General features: G+C 42.4%; 1 protein-coding gene across 11 annotated transcripts in view; it reads left to right on the forward strand.

Moving 5' to 3' along the window:
- Window positions 1-20,179, forward strand: part of LOC122923176 (synaptotagmin-like protein 2) — a 122,576-nt gene extending 102,397 nt beyond the window's left edge. For 6 of the 11 annotated variants that reach the window (XM_044273902.1, XM_044273901.1, XM_044273905.1 and 3 more), the window contains 11 exons: window positions 1,089-1,184; window positions 4,514-4,552; window positions 8,000-8,082; window positions 10,469-10,588; window positions 13,030-13,199; window positions 13,552-13,654; window positions 13,921-14,082; window positions 15,740-15,818; window positions 15,902-16,007; window positions 17,450-17,655; window positions 19,131-20,179. In XM_044273902.1, coding sequence (XP_044129837.1) covers window positions 1,089-1,184; window positions 4,514-4,552; window positions 8,000-8,082; window positions 10,469-10,588; window positions 13,030-13,199; window positions 13,552-13,654; window positions 13,921-14,082; window positions 15,740-15,818; window positions 15,902-16,007; window positions 17,450-17,655; window positions 19,131-19,276 — 1,310 coding nt within the window. In that variant the 3' untranslated portion in view covers window positions 19,277-20,179. The remainder of the gene's footprint in view (window positions 1-1,088; window positions 1,185-4,513; window positions 4,553-7,999; window positions 8,083-10,468; window positions 10,589-13,029; window positions 13,200-13,551; window positions 13,655-13,920; window positions 14,083-15,739; window positions 15,819-15,901; window positions 16,008-17,449; window positions 17,656-19,130) is intronic. The other 5 variants (XM_044273904.1, XM_044273908.1, XM_044273910.1 and 2 more) reach the window with 5 other exon arrangements.
- The last annotated feature ends 224 nt before the right edge of the window (window positions 20,180-20,403 follow it).

The following is a 20,403-nucleotide window of genomic DNA, read 5'->3' on the forward strand; positions in this document are numbered from 1 at the left end:
AGTCTTCTCAGAGCATATCAGCTGATCGGGAGACACTGACTGATGAAAGTGCTCCTTCTGGTTCTCAAGCTCCGGATATTTTGCTGCAGGAAGTAAATGAAACAATTGAGAAAACTGTAGCACCAAAGAGAATAACGAATGCTAAAAGCTTAGAAGAACTTCAAAAAGAGGCCAAGAATGAGGAAGCTGGGGAATTGGTAGGAAATGTCTCTTCTGGTCACATGACCCTTAATGAGTCCATCTCCAAGCTAAATGATCAAGTATTGAGAGAAAACTGCATTTCTGAAACTATTCCTGGAGAAAAAGAAGACCCTACGCTAGAGGGAACTGAACCTGCCAGATATGAAAAACATGAAGAAGGAACTCCAGAAACAAGTGTAACCTTCATGTCTGATAGACAGAGTACACCTGTAAAAGAAAAAAACGGATCTTTACGAAGGAGTACATTGGAACTCTATCTGGAAGCACCATATCGAAGAGAAATATCAAAAAGTATAGATTTCAGCACTTTTGAATATGTTCCTTCAGATGCCAACAAATGTAGGTTTTATGTCTTCCTCCTTATAGTAGAATTAGGTTGTGTTTTGCTTGTCTGGCGGTAACTTTTACAGTTCTTTTGCAGGACTAATTGTTTGTATTTTGGTTTGTACATTCTGTCTAGTAACTTTTTCTTAAGAATATCGATAGAGAGTCCATTTTTGCGATCAGTGTATGTTGCCAAGACAATTTGATCTAAACTCTTTGGGGGGGGGGGGGAGGAACAACTCCCTATATGGCACGTTAAACTACACTGATTTATAGGTTTTCCGTTCAGGGAAACCACAGATCTATGGCTGGTCTCATATGAACTGTGCTGTAACAAGGGGCATGAAAAATATACATGGTGAATGAATAGAAACTATAAATATAATGTACTGTATCTGGTTAAAGTTGCTAGAGAGTGTGAACAAAAAAATGAAAAAGGTTCTTATAGTTAATGGCTTTTTTCATTTATAATTTTTTTTTTACAATTCTCTCATGTTTAAGAGTATATCAAATATTTTTTTTTTCCTTTTTGTACAGTGCTCACACACTTTGTTTTACAACAGGTATGGATAACTCAAACCCCGTTTTGAGCGCGCTGAAAAGGAGCACAGCTAAAACGCTTAACAAAGCTGTACTGGAAGTTTCCCCCACAAGTACAAGTGAGGATGTAGCATGTCTGCTGTCTCTTAAGGCCATACTAAACCAGCTAACATGCTCTATATCCGTTACACTAACCGCTCTGTAGAAGTCCAGGTTTCTCATGAAGTGTTCTTCTGAGTCTCCTGACTCTACACTTTGTGATGTCACCAGAGACGTTGGCAATGAAAGTTTATAGGACAAGTATATCGTAAAAGAATGCATTTTCTGTTAAAGCCTTAGAGCCGATGCCTCTGGTCACATCTATTAAAAAAAAGAAAACTTTCTAACTTTGCATGTCAAAAGTCAAAATTTTACTTACAAACATTTAGCATTTTCTCAATGAATGGCCAAAGTGGATAATAGAACATTTAAGGTTTTGAAAGCTTCCAATATGGTAAGAGTGCCTTAAAAATAGGGACATCGAGCAAGTCCTCTAGATAAAGTCAAAATGAGGGCTCGTTCACACCACCACATGTCCCTTCTTGCAATTTTGCACATCTCATCCTTTAAACAACCTACTTTTTATGAGCAAATTTTGTAATTAATCATATTTTTCTTTCCATATTGATCGTGCTGGCATGCTAAGCCACAGCCATGGTCATCCTACGCATGAATTGACCCTAGAATATTACATTTCAATCTGAGTCTTTTATTTATTGAGTTTACAGTTAATTTATTAACCAAAACGTTTTCCAGGATCGGTATTTATTGAGAAAATGTCTAATGACTTATTTTTGGACCGCATGGCTAATACTTTTAAAAAGTAACCTTTTGTTCCCCTTTCATTTATTTTCTTACCTTGTAGGAATTATTAACAGGAATATATTTTAACAACAAATGTTTCATACAGCTAAGAGTTGCATTTAAAGGGAACATGTCATTTTAACAGATCTATCAAAATCAGGACATTGGCATAATACCCTAATAGTATTATACTACTGGGTACAATTACACCCATTAAATGGCCAAATAGGGGCTAATAAGAAAGTTCTTCCTGGTTCTGTAAGGTCACATGATCTATCTTGGCCAGTCAGCTGCTCTGAAAAGGATCATGTGATGCACCCTGTGACCTGAAAGGATCATGTCAATCCACAAAACCAGGAAATACTTTCTTTCAGCCTCACCTCTCCCCCGTTTATCACATTGGGGGATCGTTAATAGATGCTATTAGAGTGTAATTGTATCAGTCTATTAGGTGGTCAAACTGATGCTCTCATTTAAAGAAGTCTGTAATAGTGTCAGGATGTCTTTTAAGGTGCTCTGTAATTTCTTAAAGGGGTTGTCCACCTTCTGGTTACTGTTGACCAATGTGTATGTGAGATGACTATATGGCACTTCTTAATATAGCCTTTGTTGAAAATCTGCACCATTTTCTAGACTTTTTTTGTGCTGTCCACACAGAGGTCCTGTCCATAAAATGGCTGCTGATGAAGGGTCATGTGACCGGGCAAATCGCCTCCATGGAATGTCTCCTCCATTCAAACACAATGCACCTGCACTAAACCCCCAGTTGTATAAGTAAAGATGGCAGGTGCAGTGTGTTTGAATGGAGGTGGCATCACGTGGAGGTGATTTGCCTAGTCACATGAGCCTCCATCAGCAGCCATTTTATGGACAGGACCTCTGTGTGGACAGCACATAAGACCCTGTAAGCAAGGGGAATACCTTCTGAAACAATGGTGCAGATTTTTAACAAGGACTATATTAGTAAGTGCCAATATAATCCTCTCACAAACACATTGGACAACAGTAACCAGAAAGTGGCCAACCCCTTTAAATTTGTGTTCATCTGAGGGTAGGTCCTCACGCAGCAGATTTTTCCACTGTGGATATTTCTGCAAATCTGTAGTGAACATGTCAAATTGGCTTCAGACTTGCCATCAATTTGACCCCATTAGGGTACCAGGTTTACAAACAGAATTTTCCGTCTGGCGTTTATTGCACATTTCCCAGGGTTTCTGCACCAAAATCCACATGTGTTACTAGTGGATTTTGATGCACCTTGATGCATTCCTCCCCGCTTATTCTGACACAGCCATCCTCTTTGCATACTTGCATTACTTCACAAGATAGGGTCAACACACTCCTCCCCTCCTGCTATCATCTCATATAGCTTATTCTAACACTGGTCACTCCTATGACACTCTTCCTCTCATACAGCCCTCTCCTCACAAAAATTCTGCTAAGAGGACGTAGGTCACTGTCTCAAACATGATCAGCACACTCTTTTCCTGCTGCTGTAAACATTCCCATGTAATTCAAATTTTAGTATAGCCACTGAGCTATTTGATAAAATGTATCTGTATAGCGCCACCTGCTGTTTGTTCTTTTCCTTATTTCTTGTCCATCTCACTGAGGTGGTCGCACATGCTCAGTTTAAATCGTCAACTGTCGATTAGGACATTAGGACACGCCCCCCTGTGCTGCCAGCCTGAAATAAATCTAGTAGAACTGCTGGTGCAATTAATGGGGAGATCTCAGGATCCATGTGAGGTACAGGGCTGGTTCTAACTTTGTTAGAAAGAAATTGTCATTCATTATATGATGTCTGACTTTAATTTTTTGCATTAATCATGGCACAACCCCTTTAAGGGAAATGACTAGGCAGGCGGTATAGTTGGTATGCAGGGCAGGAGTAGCAACTGGGGTATATTATTTCAAAGAAAACAAATGGCTGGGTTAGTTTACTTAACAGACAGCACAGGGTAGTAGGTGGGCTAGATAGGGAAACTTTGTGAAGACAGCAAACATGACGGTGAGTATATAGGACAAGGAGTCGAGTATTTGCCGGGCAACAGTATGAGTTTGACAGACTGGGTATACTGGGCAGAGAAAACAATCAGGCTTCATGGGTTTTAGAGGATTGATGGTTCTAGTGGTTGGGCATAATGGTCAGGTTGGCAGCACCGCAGCAAGACCAACTGGGTATACAGCACAGGGAGGCTTTGCATAATGGTCTGTGAGACCATACTGGGTTGTCATTGAGGTAGAGATGTGGCACAGAGTGCACTGCACTTCACCCGCATCATGTTCCACATCACATTCTCCATTCAGGATTTACTGAAGGATAAGCACTAATGACTTCTTCCACCCAGTCTAAATCACTTATTTCTATTCTGGCCGGGCAAGGTAAGTTCTCGCTCATTAAATCTGGACTACAGTAGACATCTTAGTCTTGATGGTTATGGTTAACACATCTGTCATTGGCCTAAAAGTTACACTAACAATGAGGTTTGTGCGTTTGCTGTGTACGATAAACTAATTCTAACATTGTCCCTTCCGGTACTGGCTCGCATGTCACTATAGTTGCTTGTACATTTTTCTCATTCTTTTGCTCTTTCCTGGACAGATCAAAACAACCTGAACAACCAAAAAGCAGACACACTAGGTAAGAAGACATACTCTGTGAAGATTAGAAATCTGCAGCTTGACCCCTGCATCCTTTAAATGCAAGTAGTATAAAGTCAGAGCAACTGGACTTTTCTTGAAGACGTTTCGCAAGTTATCCAACTAGCTTTCTCAGTTAGGATGGCTTGTGCGAAAAATGTCCAGCATTTAAATACTGGTGACTTGATTGTATTTTCATGACTTAAGCGATTTAGGTGTGATTAAACTGCCTCGGGAGAGGTGTTAGAACAGCATTGTAAGTGGCATACAGTAGGTGTTGCAATCCTCCACCTCTATTCAAGCTTGGCTTCTCCAATTTAACATAACCATCTTCTTTCACGCCTCCAGTCCTCCACTGTGTCTAAAATGCAAACGTTTCTCTGCAAATGTGTCCTTTTCCACTTACAATGCTGTTCCAACACCTCTCCCAAGGCAGTTTAATCACGCATAACAGTTTCAGTCATGCAAATGCAATGAACATCTTACCTCGGTGACTGAAGCTCAAGTTGCCAGTATTAAATGCCAGACATTTCTCGTACAAACCATTCTACACTCACCTAAAGAATTATTAGGAACACCTGTTCTATTTCTCATTAATGCGATTATCTAGTCAACCAATCACATGGCAGTTGCTTCAATGCATGTAGGGTTGTGGTCCTGGTCAAGACAATCTCCTGAACTCCAAACTGAATGTCAGAATGGGAAAGAAAGGTGATTTAAGCAATTTTGAGCGTGGCATGGTTGTTGATGCCAGACGGGCCGGTCTGAGTATTTCACAATCTGCTCAGTTACTGGGATTTTCACGCACAACCATTTCTAGGGTTTACAAAGAATGGTGTGAAAAGGGAAAAACATCCAGTATGCGGCAGTCCTGTGAGCGAAAATGCCTTGTTGATGCTAGAGGTCAGAGGAGAATGGGCCGACTGATTCAAGCTGATAGAAGAGCAACGTTGACTGAAATAACCACTCGTTACAACCAAGGTCTGCAGCAAAGCATTTGTGAAGCCACAACACGCACAAGCTTGAGGCGGATGGGCTACAACAGCAGAAGACCCCACCGGGTACCACTCATCTCCACTACAAATAGGAAAAAGAGGTTACAATTTGCACGAGCTCACCAAAATTGGACTGTTGAAGACTGGAAAAATGTTGCCTGGTCTGATGAGTCTCCATTTCTGTTGAGACATTCAAATGGTAGAGTCCGAATTTGGTTTAAACAGAATGAGAACATGTATCCATCATGCCTTGTTACCACTGTGCAGGCTGGTGGTGTAATGGTGCGGGGGATGTTTTCTGGGCACACTTTAGGCCCCTTAGTGCCAATTGGCCATCGTTTAAATGCCACGGGCTACCTGAGCATTGTTTCTGACCATGTCCATCCCTTCATGACCACCATGTACCCATCCTCTGATGGCTACTTCCAGCAGGATAATGCACCATGTCACAAAGCTCGAATCATTTCAAATTGTTTTTTTGAACATGACAATGAGTTCACTGTACTAAAATGGCCCCCACAGTCACCAGATCTCAACCCAATAGAGCATCTTTGGGATGTGGTGGATCAGGAGCTTCGTGCCCTGGATGTGCATCCCTTAAATCTCCATCAACTGCAAGATGCTATCCTATCAATATGGGCCAACATTTCTAAAGAATGCTATCAGCACCTTGTTGAATCAATGCCACGTAGAATTAAGGCAGTTCTGAAGGCAAAAGGGGGTCCAACACCGTATTAGTATGGTGTTCCTAATAATTCTTTAGGTGAGTGTAATTGAGAAAGCCAGTCGGATGACTAGCAAAATGTCCTCAAGAAAAAAATATACGGTAAATCCAGTTGCTCTGACTTATCACTACTGATATATCAAGACTTGAATGAATGAAAACCTTCAGACACCCTGCATCCTTTCTTCCCTTCCATTCATTAAAAAACATTGCATACTAAAAATCACGATAACAGTAAAGTTGCAGAATTATGAAATGTCTTATTATAATGTTTGTGGAAGTCTGAGCCGGAAAAGTCTTCTGGGCTTTTAATATTGATGACCTATCCTCTGCATAGATTGTCAATATCAGATCGTGGGGGTCTGCCACCCGGGACCCCTGCCAATCAGCTGTAGGAAGAGACTATGTGAACAGTGTGCATGTGCCGTCTCCAGTCTCTCTTCCTGCTGCTATGTCTATCACCAATATTAAAAGCCCAGAGAACCCCATAAAGGATAGCATTTAATGGAACTCATTAAACCATTGGGGGGGCCTGGATCTTTAGAACCCCCACCAAAGGGCGAGGGGGGGGGGGGGGATCATGCTCGACTGACTGCTCTGCTCCTTCAGCACCTTCTCCTTGGAAAGGTGAGCAGAGTGGTCTACAGATCACTAGAAATGATCTAATTCTGCACACCTCCGCTTGTGTCTCCAAGAAGAGCTGAGCAAAGCCAATCACAGCCGAAGGAGCGCGATTAATTTACCTTTTAAGGTGCTGCAAGGGCTCAGATGCATCAGGGGTTAAAGTGACAAGTGTACTTTGGGAAAACTTTTAATATGTCAGTGACTTTTGATTTGTGGTGGTTCAAGTGCTGTGACCCCCGCTGATCTCTAGTGGGAGGAAAGAGAACTGCTCTCACATAGCACGCTCTCCCTCCTTGCTGCAGGAGACCAAAATGAGATGGGCCCATAGACTTTCTATTGAGTCCGTATTGCTTCAGTCTCCTACAGTGAGGATGGAAAGCATGCTATGTGAGTGCTTCCCTCTCCTGGCAAGGATCTCTGCGCTCAAATCCCCACCAATCAAAAAATTTGATTACTGATAAAATGTTGTTCATATGAATCCATTAGTTTTATCTTAATGAGTTCCTCACCTGCGAGGGGTTGTCCCTGCTTCTGATAAAGCTTTCCCTCCGCTTGATTGACAGAGCCGGATATCTCTGACTGTGAGAATATCATGCCGACGGCACATGAACTGTCGCTGCTCTGGAAGTAGAGCTTCTGTGTTTTTGCTGGTACTTGAGGTTGTCAGGGTTGGGCGAGATGTCAGACGAGAGCTTCGTCAGCAGTGGGGACAGGCCCTTGCAGATGAAGAACTCGTATGAATCCATTCGCTAGTCTTTACCTTTGGTATGTTGCGATAACATATCAAAACTGTTCCCCAAGTACGGTGCTACTTTACGGCATATGTTAAAACACAGCGACAGAAAGCAACGACGCTTGAATCAAAAGGTTCCTATTCTTTAGCTGTAGCCAATGACCTAGAAAGTCTGCGAGTCTCCGCTCACAGACACAATTGCACATATACAAAAGAAAATAGATGTGGAGTATGTCTTTAACGTGCCTCCACTTCCATTCAAATCTGAATGGCTCGACTGTTCTTGCAGAAGGAGTGATCATTAGGATGAAGACTGTGTAATACGTCAGACAAATCAAAGAATAACCTTTTCTTATTATATTCTTTTTTTAGGTCCTACGGAAAACTCATTCCCAGAAAATGCTGAAAAATTTAAGCGGATGAGTCAGTCTGTGCCGGCTTTCCTTCAAGACGATGTAAGTCTTTACATTTAACTCCTGTATCTTTACACCTTTTCTGTACTCTTTTTATATATGGTTAATAGAACCTTACTTTAAATTTAAAGGGGTTGTCTCGTCTCAGAAATTAATGGCATATCGCTAGGATATGCCACAAATGTCAGATGGGAGCGGCGTACCACCTCAGAGACCCGCACCTACCTCTAGAATGGGAACTCCAAAGTGTGTACAGCGCATGCTCGCTATTTACTTCTATGGGAGTTTCAAAAATAGTTGAGCTCAGCTCTTTTGGAAAGTCCCATAGAGATGAAAGGAAAAAGTTTTGGCCGTTTAATGGCCAAAACTGCATGTCGATGACATGATTGACTGAATTCGGCTGATCCCTTGCCATTGTGCTCTAGCATCGGGGAGTCTGACTCCCTGGTCGGGCAGTTCAGTTGGTGGGATCGTTCATACAAACGATCTCATGGACCACTGATCAGCCGCAGTGCAGCCAATCATTATCTCAAATGTATGTCCAGCTTAAAGGAGCAATATAACTATGCCTTGCAGGCAATGCCATGACGCCTTATATCGAGCCTTGGGTGGTTTGTCTTTTAGGCTAGGGCTACACGACGACGTGTTGCGCGACAATATTATAATGATAATCTATGGTGTCGCACTGCGACAGTAGCAAAAAATCCATCCAAGGTGAATTTTTCTGCGACTGTCATGTCGCAGTGCGACACCATAGACTACCATTATAAAAAATTTCGCGAGACATTGGTGCGACATCAATGTCGCGCGACACGTTGCAGTGTAGTTGTGCCTTATGTTTTGCGAGACTTTTTGTCGTCGTGTAGCTTTAGCCTTATAAAATTATCTTCGGTTTGTAAATGTCAGATTTAATGATGGATTTGCTGATTTATATAAAATGACGGTAGACAATCTGATTGACTATGTAACTGCATAATCCTCCCCTTTCCTCCTGGTATATAAGTCTTTGTTGTCTCCTAACTGAATGAAGGGCTAACACCTGATCAGAAATCCTTCATTGTTTGTATTTGCTTTACATATGTCTGTGCATGTATTACATGTCCTAAAATATAGCCCAGAATACACATACAGTACATTTGAGATGCGCACACACAGTTGGACAAAGTGCACTGAATGTAAACCTAAGACCGATATATCGCACGTGTAATCTTCCTATTACTACAGCAATACCTGGATCAACCCCGCTCCATAGGGTACAGTGCATGTCCAGGTCTAATCCATAATCTGAATGGTTAAATATGGTCTTATTACAACCCCCTGAAGCCAGCCTTATGCTCCAATTCAGAGGCTGACTAGTCCCGATCGTGTCCGTTCTGATACACACCGTATCAAGCCCTTCGCTTGTGGGTTTTCAGATTCTGAAATGTAAATTCTGAATGCTTCCATCCACTGACAGCAGGCAGAGATCCTGAAAAACTCACTCTGGAGGTCCATATACATACATGCATTAACAAAAAGGGTTCTCTGCTTTGCACAGTCCCTACTTGCTAAAAGGGTCCCTTGTCAATAAGCTGATTACAGTGACCTCCCCCTGGACCTCCAGCGATCAGCTATGGCCTGTGGAGAACCTGGCAGTGTTTGCTCACCTCCCTGACCAAGGATCCTGAACAGGGACACCACCATTAACATAAACTTCCCTAATTGGGTGTATGAAAATGGGTTTTACTAGCCTATTTTTAAATCATTAATTTCAATAGGCGCTCTTATTACTGGGGAACCATTGAAACAAAAGATCATTTACAAAGAGGACCACTCCCTTTTAAAGGGGTTGTCCTGGGTTTTGATGGCCTATCCTCAGGATAGTTCACCACCAATAACTGATCAGTGGGGGTTGTAGCCCCAGCACCCCCACCAATCAGCTGTTTGAAGTGCAGTAGCCTTTTCTTAGGCCAGTGATGTCCTGTTAATCGGTGCAATACCAAGCACAGCCACTATATGAGGTATGGCGCTGTGCTTGGAGAGTTGTGACCAGGCCTCGGCAGTGTTGGGAGTTGCACCCCAACTGATCAGATATTGACACAAAATCTAGGACAACCCTTTTAAGGTTTGATTAGACAAAACTAGAAACCCCTTGAATTATTTAGCAGAATTTGGAGCCACTAGTCTACACCATTCTATATAATGAATATATATATTACACTTCTTATTGGCCGTTTTACCATAACCTGACACGTAATGCTGCCATACATGGGTCCCAGGTAATCTGCAAGCCTCTGGTTCAGTAGTAAGTGTATAACAGGACGTTGCTGCCTGTGCCTCAGCGACTGGTCCTTTAGGCTCTTCAGTCTGCATGAAGCCACCATGTCTCCTTGTAACCTGTCTTGTTGTTAAATATGTCCAATGACCCTTCACATGTGATGTCTTCTAGACTGATGGCAGAGAGACAGATTCCGCATCAGAAAGCAGTTTTCACATTGGCAGACACAAGAAGAGCCCAAGCTCTCTAACCAATCTTAGTGGCTCGTCTGGCATGGCGTCAATGTCTTCTGTATGTAAAGCGTAACTCTTGTGCTTCAACTAATCAATGTCTCTGCTTCTGTTATGAATCGTTCATTGTATGTAATAATCAATTAATAGTAATGATAATAATACAGACGTGTGGGTAAGTCTGAAAGTGGATCTGATTGTAGACTGCATCATATTACATATCATTTTTATGCTCCTCACCCTATGTGAGCCTGAGGTCCCAGATGTGACCCATGAACAGGTTTCTTAGCAAAGGCAGAATTCTTCTGCTACTCTAGGATTCATTTAGTGCATGCAAGTTCCCTATTAGTTTAGCTTTGGTACAATATTTTTAATATGTCCTGATTTAAAGCGTGCCCTTTTAAAAAAAAATTATAATTTTTATCATAACTGTGAAGGAACATTTTTTTTTTTTTTTTTTTTTGGTGCTTCTCGAAAGTCTTTTTCACTGCACAGCGAGATGCATTTCACTCAGAAGCAGGGGGCATATCCCTCCACTTAAGTCTGCCAGAACTGTACTGATGTGATTTTCATTCCCTTAGTTACCACTATGTTTGATTTCAGCTCTGGAGGTCTCAGAATGGGGGAGATCACACTTAGGCCCCATTCACATGACCGTATTTTTGCAGATCAGATGCAGACCCATTCATTTCAAAGGGGCATCAAAAAATGCCTGCTGTCCCCATCCATATGTGCATTCCGCAGCCCTGCAAAAAATATAGAACATGTCCTATCCTTGTCTGTTTTGCGGACAAGAATAGGTATCGTTACAACAGGTCTGCAAAAAACGGATGCAACATGGGCATTATCCGAATTTTTACATACACTTTTTTGTGAATGCACTCTTACACACATGCAGGACTCTTCAATAATACTCAAGTTGTAGAAGCAGTTATTTTATCAGGCTCAGGATCTCGACTAGCTGTCACTCCCTCATTTCTTGTGAGCCGTCTTTTGAGTCTAGAGATGGATCTTGCCTGACAGCAGGCAGTGAACTGCAAATTAGGTAAAGTGAGACCCCTAGTGGACATGACTTTAGAACTTTTTTCAGGCGGATGCAGGCAGATTTTTAAAATGAAGTGATTTAGTAATTTGCTGTTCTCTATTAAATGAAAATAAATTGTGACTCTTTAAAGGCTCTGGTGATGGGTTTCCTTTAAGATTTATTATTTCTTTCTGCAGATATATATTTGCTCCATCTTATTTAAAGAGGATATCCACATTTTAATTTTAATTTAATTTGGGTCCATCCAAGCCTGAATATCCAATGACTCCCAAAATGAAGCAGCTGTAAAGTGTCCAAAGCTTTGCAGACAAGGCTTACAATCCATTCCTTCTACAAATTGTTGTCTACCTGCAGCCACTAGAGGGAGGTTACTGCTTTATTACACCTTGGAGTACTTTCACACTAGCGTTGTTAGAATCCGGCGGGCATTTCCGTTGCTGTAACTACCTGCCGGATCTGGCACACTGTGTACAAACAGATACCCTTGTTTTGCGGATCTATTAGACTGATCCGGTGATATACCGGATCCGTCTTATCTGGTATCATCCGGAATAACTGATCCGGTCTAAAAAAAATTCCTAAGATCAAAAGCAAAAAATGGCACCTCCTATGTCCCGGCGGCCGGCGCATGCGCAGACCGGAACATCGGATACGTTGATGCGGCAATTTCCACAACACTTGGTACCGGACCTGGCATTAATACATCTCTATGGAAATGAATTCCAGATCCGGCAAGTGCGGTATTGTTCCGGTGTTTTGTCTGGAAAAAATGCTGCAGTATTTTGTCCGGCCAAATACCGTGAATGGAACGGAAGACATCCTGACGCATACTGAACGGATTGCTTTCCAAACAGAATGCATTAGGACAAACATGATGCGTTTTATTTTTTTTCTGGTATTGAGACCCTTTACCGGATTTCAATACCGGAAAAGTAAAACGCTAGTGTGAAAGTACCTTAAGTTCAATTTATAAGCATTATGAATTAACTCCGAAGCTACCCTTAGTGGGGGCTGCAGGGAATCATAGTCTAATCATTGAACTATTGGAGGGGGATTTGGAGCTCTGTTTCAGGAAAACGGCTCCAAACGCATTTAGTTATTCGGCACCTCCAGTCTGTATCCCTGACATGTCCTAGGGAAGTTTTCTGTAGTGGGAGTCTGAGTATGTGCGCTACATACCGGCCTTAGTTCTAAGCTCTTTGACTTGTCTTGTCACTTCATTGATTGGGGGGGGTCCTGGCTCACCAACCACTGATTAAAGCTTCTGACACGTCTCTATGACCAAAGATACATCTTAAAGTCCTCCATTAGTGTTCTCTTCACCCATGTCTATAGGATAGGCCATGGATATCCTCTTTAAGCAAAAATAATGCATGGGGAGTGGTCACTACTCTACAGTATAAGATGCTTATGAAGTAGTAACGTGTTTCTTTCCCTACCTTCATTCATATTTCCAGGTAAGCGGAAGCGTCATGAGCGTGTACAGCGGTGATTTTGGCAACGTGGACATTAAAGGCAGCATAGAATTTGCCATTGACTATGCGCAAGAGCTGAAGGAATTCCAAATCTTTATCTACCAGTGCAAAGACCTGGCGGCGGTGGACGTCAAGAAGCAGCGTTCTGACCCGTGAGTGCAATAGGTCTTGCTCCTCTGTTCTAAGAAAATATGCTCTAGAATTGATATGTTATGAAGAATACTACAACAGATGTGTCAGGAGGGCCCACCATGCGGGAGTATGCACCTTACCATGCAGGAGCGCTGACGGGTCCATGGGACACATTGAGAAAAAGTTCAAGAAAAAAAATTGAAAAATTGATTCACATCTTTTCTGAATCTTTAGCTTTTGAGGCAGGCAACTTTATGACTGAACCATCTGTCAATTTTATTTGTTGTCAAGACCCCATGAACCTCGTCCTTACTGTAGGCAGATGACGTACTATACATAGGGGACGTACAACCTGTTTGCTCTCTGTTGCAGGTACGTGAAGACGTATTTACTTCCAGAGAAAGCAAAGATGGGGAAAAGGAAAAGCGCAGTGAAGAAAAAGACACTTAACCCTGTGTATAACGAAATACTGAGGGTAAGAAACAATCATGGCGGCTGTAAAACATATTTGGGTCGTTCACTTATGAAGGTCCATCCAACATGTTCATTACCCACCATTATGTCTGGCTTGGAAATATATACCTAGACTTTCCTTCCTGCTACTCTGTGCCTTCAATCCAGATACTGTGGCCAAAACAGAGAGGTCTGTCAGGGTCTCGGACTCCTACCCCTAGCTGTTCCCCCGTGTGATGGTGCCATAGTCCTGGGATCTGATTTGCTTTTTTTACTCTTTTTGATTAGTACAAGATCTCGAAAGAATCTCTTGAGGCTCAGACGCTGAACGTATCTGTGTGGCATCATGATGTCCTCGGCCGAAACAGTTTCCTGGGTGAAGTCAATGTAAATTTGTCAACGTGTGACTGGCAGAATAAAGAGAGGAACTGGTACCCACTTGAGGCACGAGTAAGTAGCGGCCTGCACTTGTCTTTTATATTGGCTCTTTCCAAACGAGGTGGAACAGTTTGTCCATAAATCTTCCGTCTACAATACAAAATTTAGCCAGAAAGCTTCAGTGTGAATAAAAAAACGGTCTCCTTTTTTAAAAACAAACTCCGAGTAGTGTATGGAATATATTTTGGAGACCCCCCCCACCAGCAGGGAAGCTGTCTTACATTTAGAATCAGCGGTGGATACGCCGAAGTTATGTAGAGGATGGTGCCTCTACGTAACTCCAGCGAATACACAGCCAGCTATAGGGGATATTAAGACCGCCAGTCTTAATAAATGACCCCCAAAGTCCAAAAGGGCCAGCACGGTGGCTCAGTGGCAGGTCTGCCATGTGTGGGTGCCTAGAAGTCATCCCTTACAAAGTCCTGTACCATGTTAAAAAATGAAATTATACATAATTGGTATCACTGCGTCCAAAATGGCCACCAGTACAATAAAATGAACATGTCTGTCGTAAACACTGTAAATAAATAAATAAATAAATGCTAGAACTGATTGAAAAGTCATCTGTACCCCAAAATGGTGCCAAAAAAAGTAGCCCTCACAATGGAAAAATAAAGATGTTTTGGGTCTTGGAATATGGGGACGTAAAAAACTATATTCCATTATTTCTAGTGGTTTAATGTACAAAAGAAAACCTGAAAAAAGCTGTAACTTTGGAACTGCTGCAAACTGATGGTTATCTATAACTCACAGTAAACTAAATAAAACCAATGGGGGTCATTTACTAACCAGAAGTACGCCTATATTAGGCATAGTTCTGGCGCACAAGGTCCTTTTGCGTCGCAATCTGTGACCCTTTCCCGCTCACGCCAGGTCTAAAAAAGTGGGCGGGGAAGGGAACAGGCCTGTCTAATTTACCATTTTCTATGCCTGGTTTAGACGTAGAAAATGGTCTAAATCGGGGATGCCCAACCTGCGGCCCTCCAGTTGTTGCATAACTACAACTTTCAGCATACCTGGACAGCCTACAGCAGGGCATGATGGGAGTTGTACTTTTACAACCGCTGGAGGGACGCAGGTTGGGCATCCCTGGTCTAAACGTAAGACCGCAAGGAAGCTGTCTTACATTTAGAATCGGCGGTGGATACATAGGACGGCGCCTCTTCATAACTCCGGCGAATACACCGCTAGCTATAGGGGATATTAAGACCCGAGTCTAAAACGCCAGTCTTAATAAATAACCCCGAAAGTCCAAAAAAATATAATGGTATACTTGGGCCAGCACGGTGGCTCAGTGGTTAGCACTGGTGTCTGGCAGCGCTGGAGTCCTGGGTTTAAACCAGACCGAAGGCATCATCTGCATGAAGTTTGCATGTATTTGTGTGGGTTTCCTCTGGGTGCTTTGGCTTCCTCCTACGCTCCAAAGGCTAAGGAAATTTAGATTGTGTGAGCTATTTAAGCAAAAGAGATAAATACATGGTGCCATTAAAAAGTACAACTCCTCCAGCAAAAAGCAAGCCTCATAGATCAATAATAAAAAAATTAAAAATAAATTAAATATATAAACAAAATTAATAAATTAATTGTGGAGATAAAATGTTAAGGAAAAAACTAATTAATTATCATTAAGTAACCAAACTCTGCTTGAACACACCCATTTTGTTTCTAGACACCAGCGTCTGGTATTGGGCTAGTGAACAGAGGAGAGATAAGACTGGCCCTGCAGTATATTCCGGTGTCCTCCGCTGGTAAGTACTGCTATTAACGATTTCCCATCCATCCAGGCTTCTCTGACAGATAACAGGATATTCTAATCTTGTCCTGAATCTAGAAGCTGGTAAAAAGCCGAGCACATCTGGAGAAGTGCAAATCTGGATCAAGGAGTGTATCCAGCTGCCGATGCTGCGGGAAAACAAGATCAACTCCTTCGTAAAATGGTAATTCTGCTTCACCGCTATTCCATGTTCGCTCCAAGGTGGAATTTTATATTAGGCAAATTTAAAGGGCACCTGTCAGCAGGATTGGCCCTATTGCATCAACCGTACAGCCTGTCTGGTAGGGTTGATCCAGCTGACTGAAGTGATACCTATCTTTGTGAAAATCTCTTACGACATTTAAAATCCATGTGGACATTTGTGTGGAATTTCTGTTAGACGGCACGCACCTTAAGGTAACTGCCTAAAATAGGTAAGTTTCCTAGAGAAGTGGTTTCCAAACTTTAGATCCCAGCATGCTCCTAGAATTTTCTCACCTATTACAGGAATGTTTTTAAAGGTTCTGAATAGTCACGGTCAGGCTGGTCATACACCTTAAACGGGTTGTCTTATCCCAGACAATGGGGGCATATCCCTAGCTAGGATATGTCCCCAGCGGTGGGACCCGCACCTATATTGGGAATGGAGCCCCACAAAGTGGTGGCTGGAGAACTTCTGATCCGGCCACCACTATGCGCTCTCACCAGAGAAGTGAATGGGAGCTCACCGCGTATGACCGGCCACCGCTCCCATTCACTTCTCAGGGCCCGACGGAAATAGACAAGCCAGCACTTGGCTATTTTCGGTGGCCCCATAGAAAATTAATGGAGGGCAGCTGCGTATGCTCAGTGCGCTCTCCACCACTTTCGGGGCTCCGTTCTCGATACAGGTGCGAGGCCCAGAGGAGGTACCTGCACCTATAGGACAATATCCTAGCGATATGGCCCCATTGTCTGAGATGAGACAACCCCTTTAAAGTGGTTATCCAGGAAAATTATATTTATGACTTACCGTATCCTCAGGATAGGTCATCACTATCAGATCTGCAGAGGTACGACACCTGGGACCCCTGTTGTTTAGCTCTGCAGCCTTTTCCAGGGCCAGTGACATCCCTGTAAATCGGTCACATGGCCTAGATGCAGCTCGGCCCCATTCAAGTCAATGGTGCTGAGCTGCAATACCAAGCACTGCCACTATACAATGTACGGCGCTGTCCTTGGAAAGCTGGGAGCCTGCATCACTCACCAGAGCTCCAGTGAGCGCAGCAGCTCCTTGAAACAGCTGATCGGCAGGGGTGCCGGGATCCCCGCCAATGTGATAATAATGACCTATCCTGAAGATAAGTTGTCATTATCTTTTCCAGGATAACCCCTTTAAATAGCTGTCAGCTGAACACTCATTTAGCCAACGTCCATCTCTCCTGACCCCCCACATACACATGCATGCTTGGCTATAGTTTCAGGACGGCTGGAGTGGCGGAGGTTGCTGATCCCTACGTTAGATTATTGGCTAGTCCTGTCGAAATTGGTGGGTTCGGCCATCATACATCTAATGTGTAATGACCGTTGTATTCTCTCTCATGTCTGACCCTAAATTATTTACGCTTTTATTAACCATGTTTACAGCACTATATTACCGGACACAAGCAGGAAAAGTCGCCAGAAAACACGAACTGTGGACAAAACGCCAAACCCTCTTTTTAACCACAAGATGATTTACGATGGGTTCAGGGAAGACGACCTGAGAGAAGCCTGCGTGGAGCTGACAGTGTGGGACCACAACAAACTGTCCAATCACTTCTTGGGAGGCACAAGAATAGGATTTGGAACAGGTAAGATGAGGAGCAGCAGAGTTATTACCGTAGATGTCATAATTATAGGCTTTGGGAGGGGGAAGAGTATTGCTCCCAATGTGCTGTACAGCCCTCTGTAGTCCGGATCAAGAGGTAATAAGAATGGGTAAGTCAAAAGTCACAGGTGATGTCCAGAAAATGCCCGCCATGTTGGATAAAGGGCAATCTTTTCCAATGGGAAATGGCTCATGTAGCATGTCAAAGAAGACCAGAATTTTCTCAGAAATCGATTTCTGCAATCAGTGGTTCAAAAGTTATCAACACAGAAAGTGTTAGATATTACAAATTTGATTGTAGCAATTGATTTCTGAGAAAATTCTGACAATCAAATTTGTAATACCTCACACAGAAAGTTGCAACAACACTTTTTGTGTTGATAACTTTTGAACCACTGATTGCAGCAATCGATTTCTGAGAAAATACTGGTCTTCTTTGACATGCTACATGACCCCCTGTCCATTGGAAAAATCTGCCCTTGATCCAATATGGCAGCTTTCAAGATGTCGGCCATGTTTCGGACGTAGCCTTTAAGATAGGCCACCTCACCTATTACTTGCTGTGGGATTCGGATATTTCATTTTCCCTTTCATCGTGAGACTACTGGAATTTTCATTACTGACTGGTCTACAGGAAAGTCATAACACAAGCTATAAATAACTGACCTAATAACTGAAGCATGAACACTGGTGGTAACAAGTTGGGGGGTCCCTGCACAGTCTGAAAATGACAGCACTGATTTAATAGAGTGAGTCTGTGCAGGGACACACCCTCAACTAGTCACCTCCCCTCTGTACCCTTACTGCAGACTGCTAGCAATTCATTAATAACTTCTAAGCAATGTCAGAACATAGAGCCATAAGAATAGATGCTCCAGAATTATTATTACTTGCGGAATGCATGAGGCTATTAAAACGGGCATGTCAGGAGCTGTGAAAGGTCCTCTAAGGTTTTCGTTATGGGGTCCCATAAGATCTCTATACAGCCCTGCCAGTGGGTACCCAGGAAGTCAAAATGGAAGTGATGGGGATCGGTGAGCATAACGTTTATACTTTTTATAGTTTTTAAGCATTCTAAACCCTTGTTTTTTTTTATAATATTTTTACTGCCCAGCCAATCCCTTTTTAAATGTTGGTCATCAGAAAAATGGTTGACCATGAATTAAGAGGAGAGGGTGGTTCTGCCAGAGCAAGAGGTGCTCATCCAAATCAGGACTCCCTGCTATGACTTCCACATGTCCTATAAGGGGTAACCTCATAAACAAAAACCCTTCCTATCAGCCAGGCAGCAGAGACTTGTAGTAGATCCTCCTTTTGCCCACCCTGTAATCCTGCTTTGTCCAGGCAAACATAAACATTCATGTTAGTAGGAGAACCTCCCTCTCCTGGGACCATCTTTTAGGGATACAGCAAAATAATAACCTTGTCATTTACAACCGACTGTTACTTTTCCCCCAGGAAAGAGCTATGGAACACCTGTAGACTGGATGGACTCTAGTCATGAGGAATCAATCATCTGGGAAAAAATGATCACCTCGCCCAACATCTGGATTGATGCGATTCTGCCACTACGCATGTTAAAGATGGCCAAGTTCTCTAAATAAATGAGAAAATATTGTATATGCTTCCATAACTTTGCGGCACTGTGATCACTTTCCATAACTATGATCCTCACTTGCTTTGTCTCAACCTCCAGTAGATGGTTTCCCAAGCCAAAAATGTAATCCGGTCTTAGGCTCTCTTTCTGCCGAATCCCCCAAAACGGGTACAAATTCAGAAAATATATGTGGCTTGGCAGCTCCAATGATTTATTCAAGCCTGGATTGGCCATCAAAGTCCATGAGATGTCTAAAGGCAACCATTAGAGATGCCATGTTTCACAAATATACCTAAAGGGGTCCGGGGGTGTTACCTAGGGTCATGGCTGTTTTGCTTCTGAAATCATTTGGGGTCAAAGATGAAGAATCCCCATTATATGCTACCTATGTCTTCATGATATATCCCCATGTAGCTAAAGGGGAAGACCCATTTTAATGGTCAACATTCTGTTCTGTTTCTCCCTACACTTACGCTGCTACCATTATGGCTCAGGCTTCATGTGACTACCGTCAGCAAGATTTATGTCATGAGTTGTTTTTTTTTTTGTTTTGTTTTTGAATTATTTTTTGGATCTGTAAGTTTCTTCCACTACTTATGAGCTTTTTGCAAAAAATGGGGGCAAATGGTGTAAAATATGGTAAATATAGATCTCTATAAATATTTAATTATTACTGCCTTGTGTCTATACTGGTGCGACTGGGTAGGAAGAGTTTAAATATTCCGACTTTCAGCGTGGTATGAAGTTTTTTTTTGTTGTTTCTGTATTTTATAAATGTAAAAGGTAAACTATGGCTAGATACATGTACTTGTGTCTATGGGTTTTATACAAAATAGAGCGTTAGAGGAAAAATAAACGTAGAATGTAAATGTATATATGTAATTATCTCAATAAAGTGATTGAATTCCAAACCAAATATTTCTTAAATTTTGTTATTTTCAAAAAAATGATTTTTGACTGCCTATCGGCTAAATGCACATTTTATTATGCACTTATATAGCACTGACATATTCTGCAGCGCTTTACAGACATTAGCATCAAGCTGTACCCAATGGGCCTCACAATCTAAGTTCCCTATCCAGGGGCATAGCTAAAGACTATGGGCCTTGGTGCAAGAGTTTAGCTTTGGCCCCA

Source organism: Bufo gargarizans, unplaced genomic scaffold, assembly GCF_014858855.1.
Source record: "Bufo gargarizans isolate SCDJY-AF-19 unplaced genomic scaffold, ASM1485885v1 original_scaffold_1311_pilon, whole genome shotgun sequence".
Classification (NCBI taxonomy): Eukaryota; Metazoa; Chordata; class Amphibia; order Anura; family Bufonidae; genus Bufo; species Bufo gargarizans.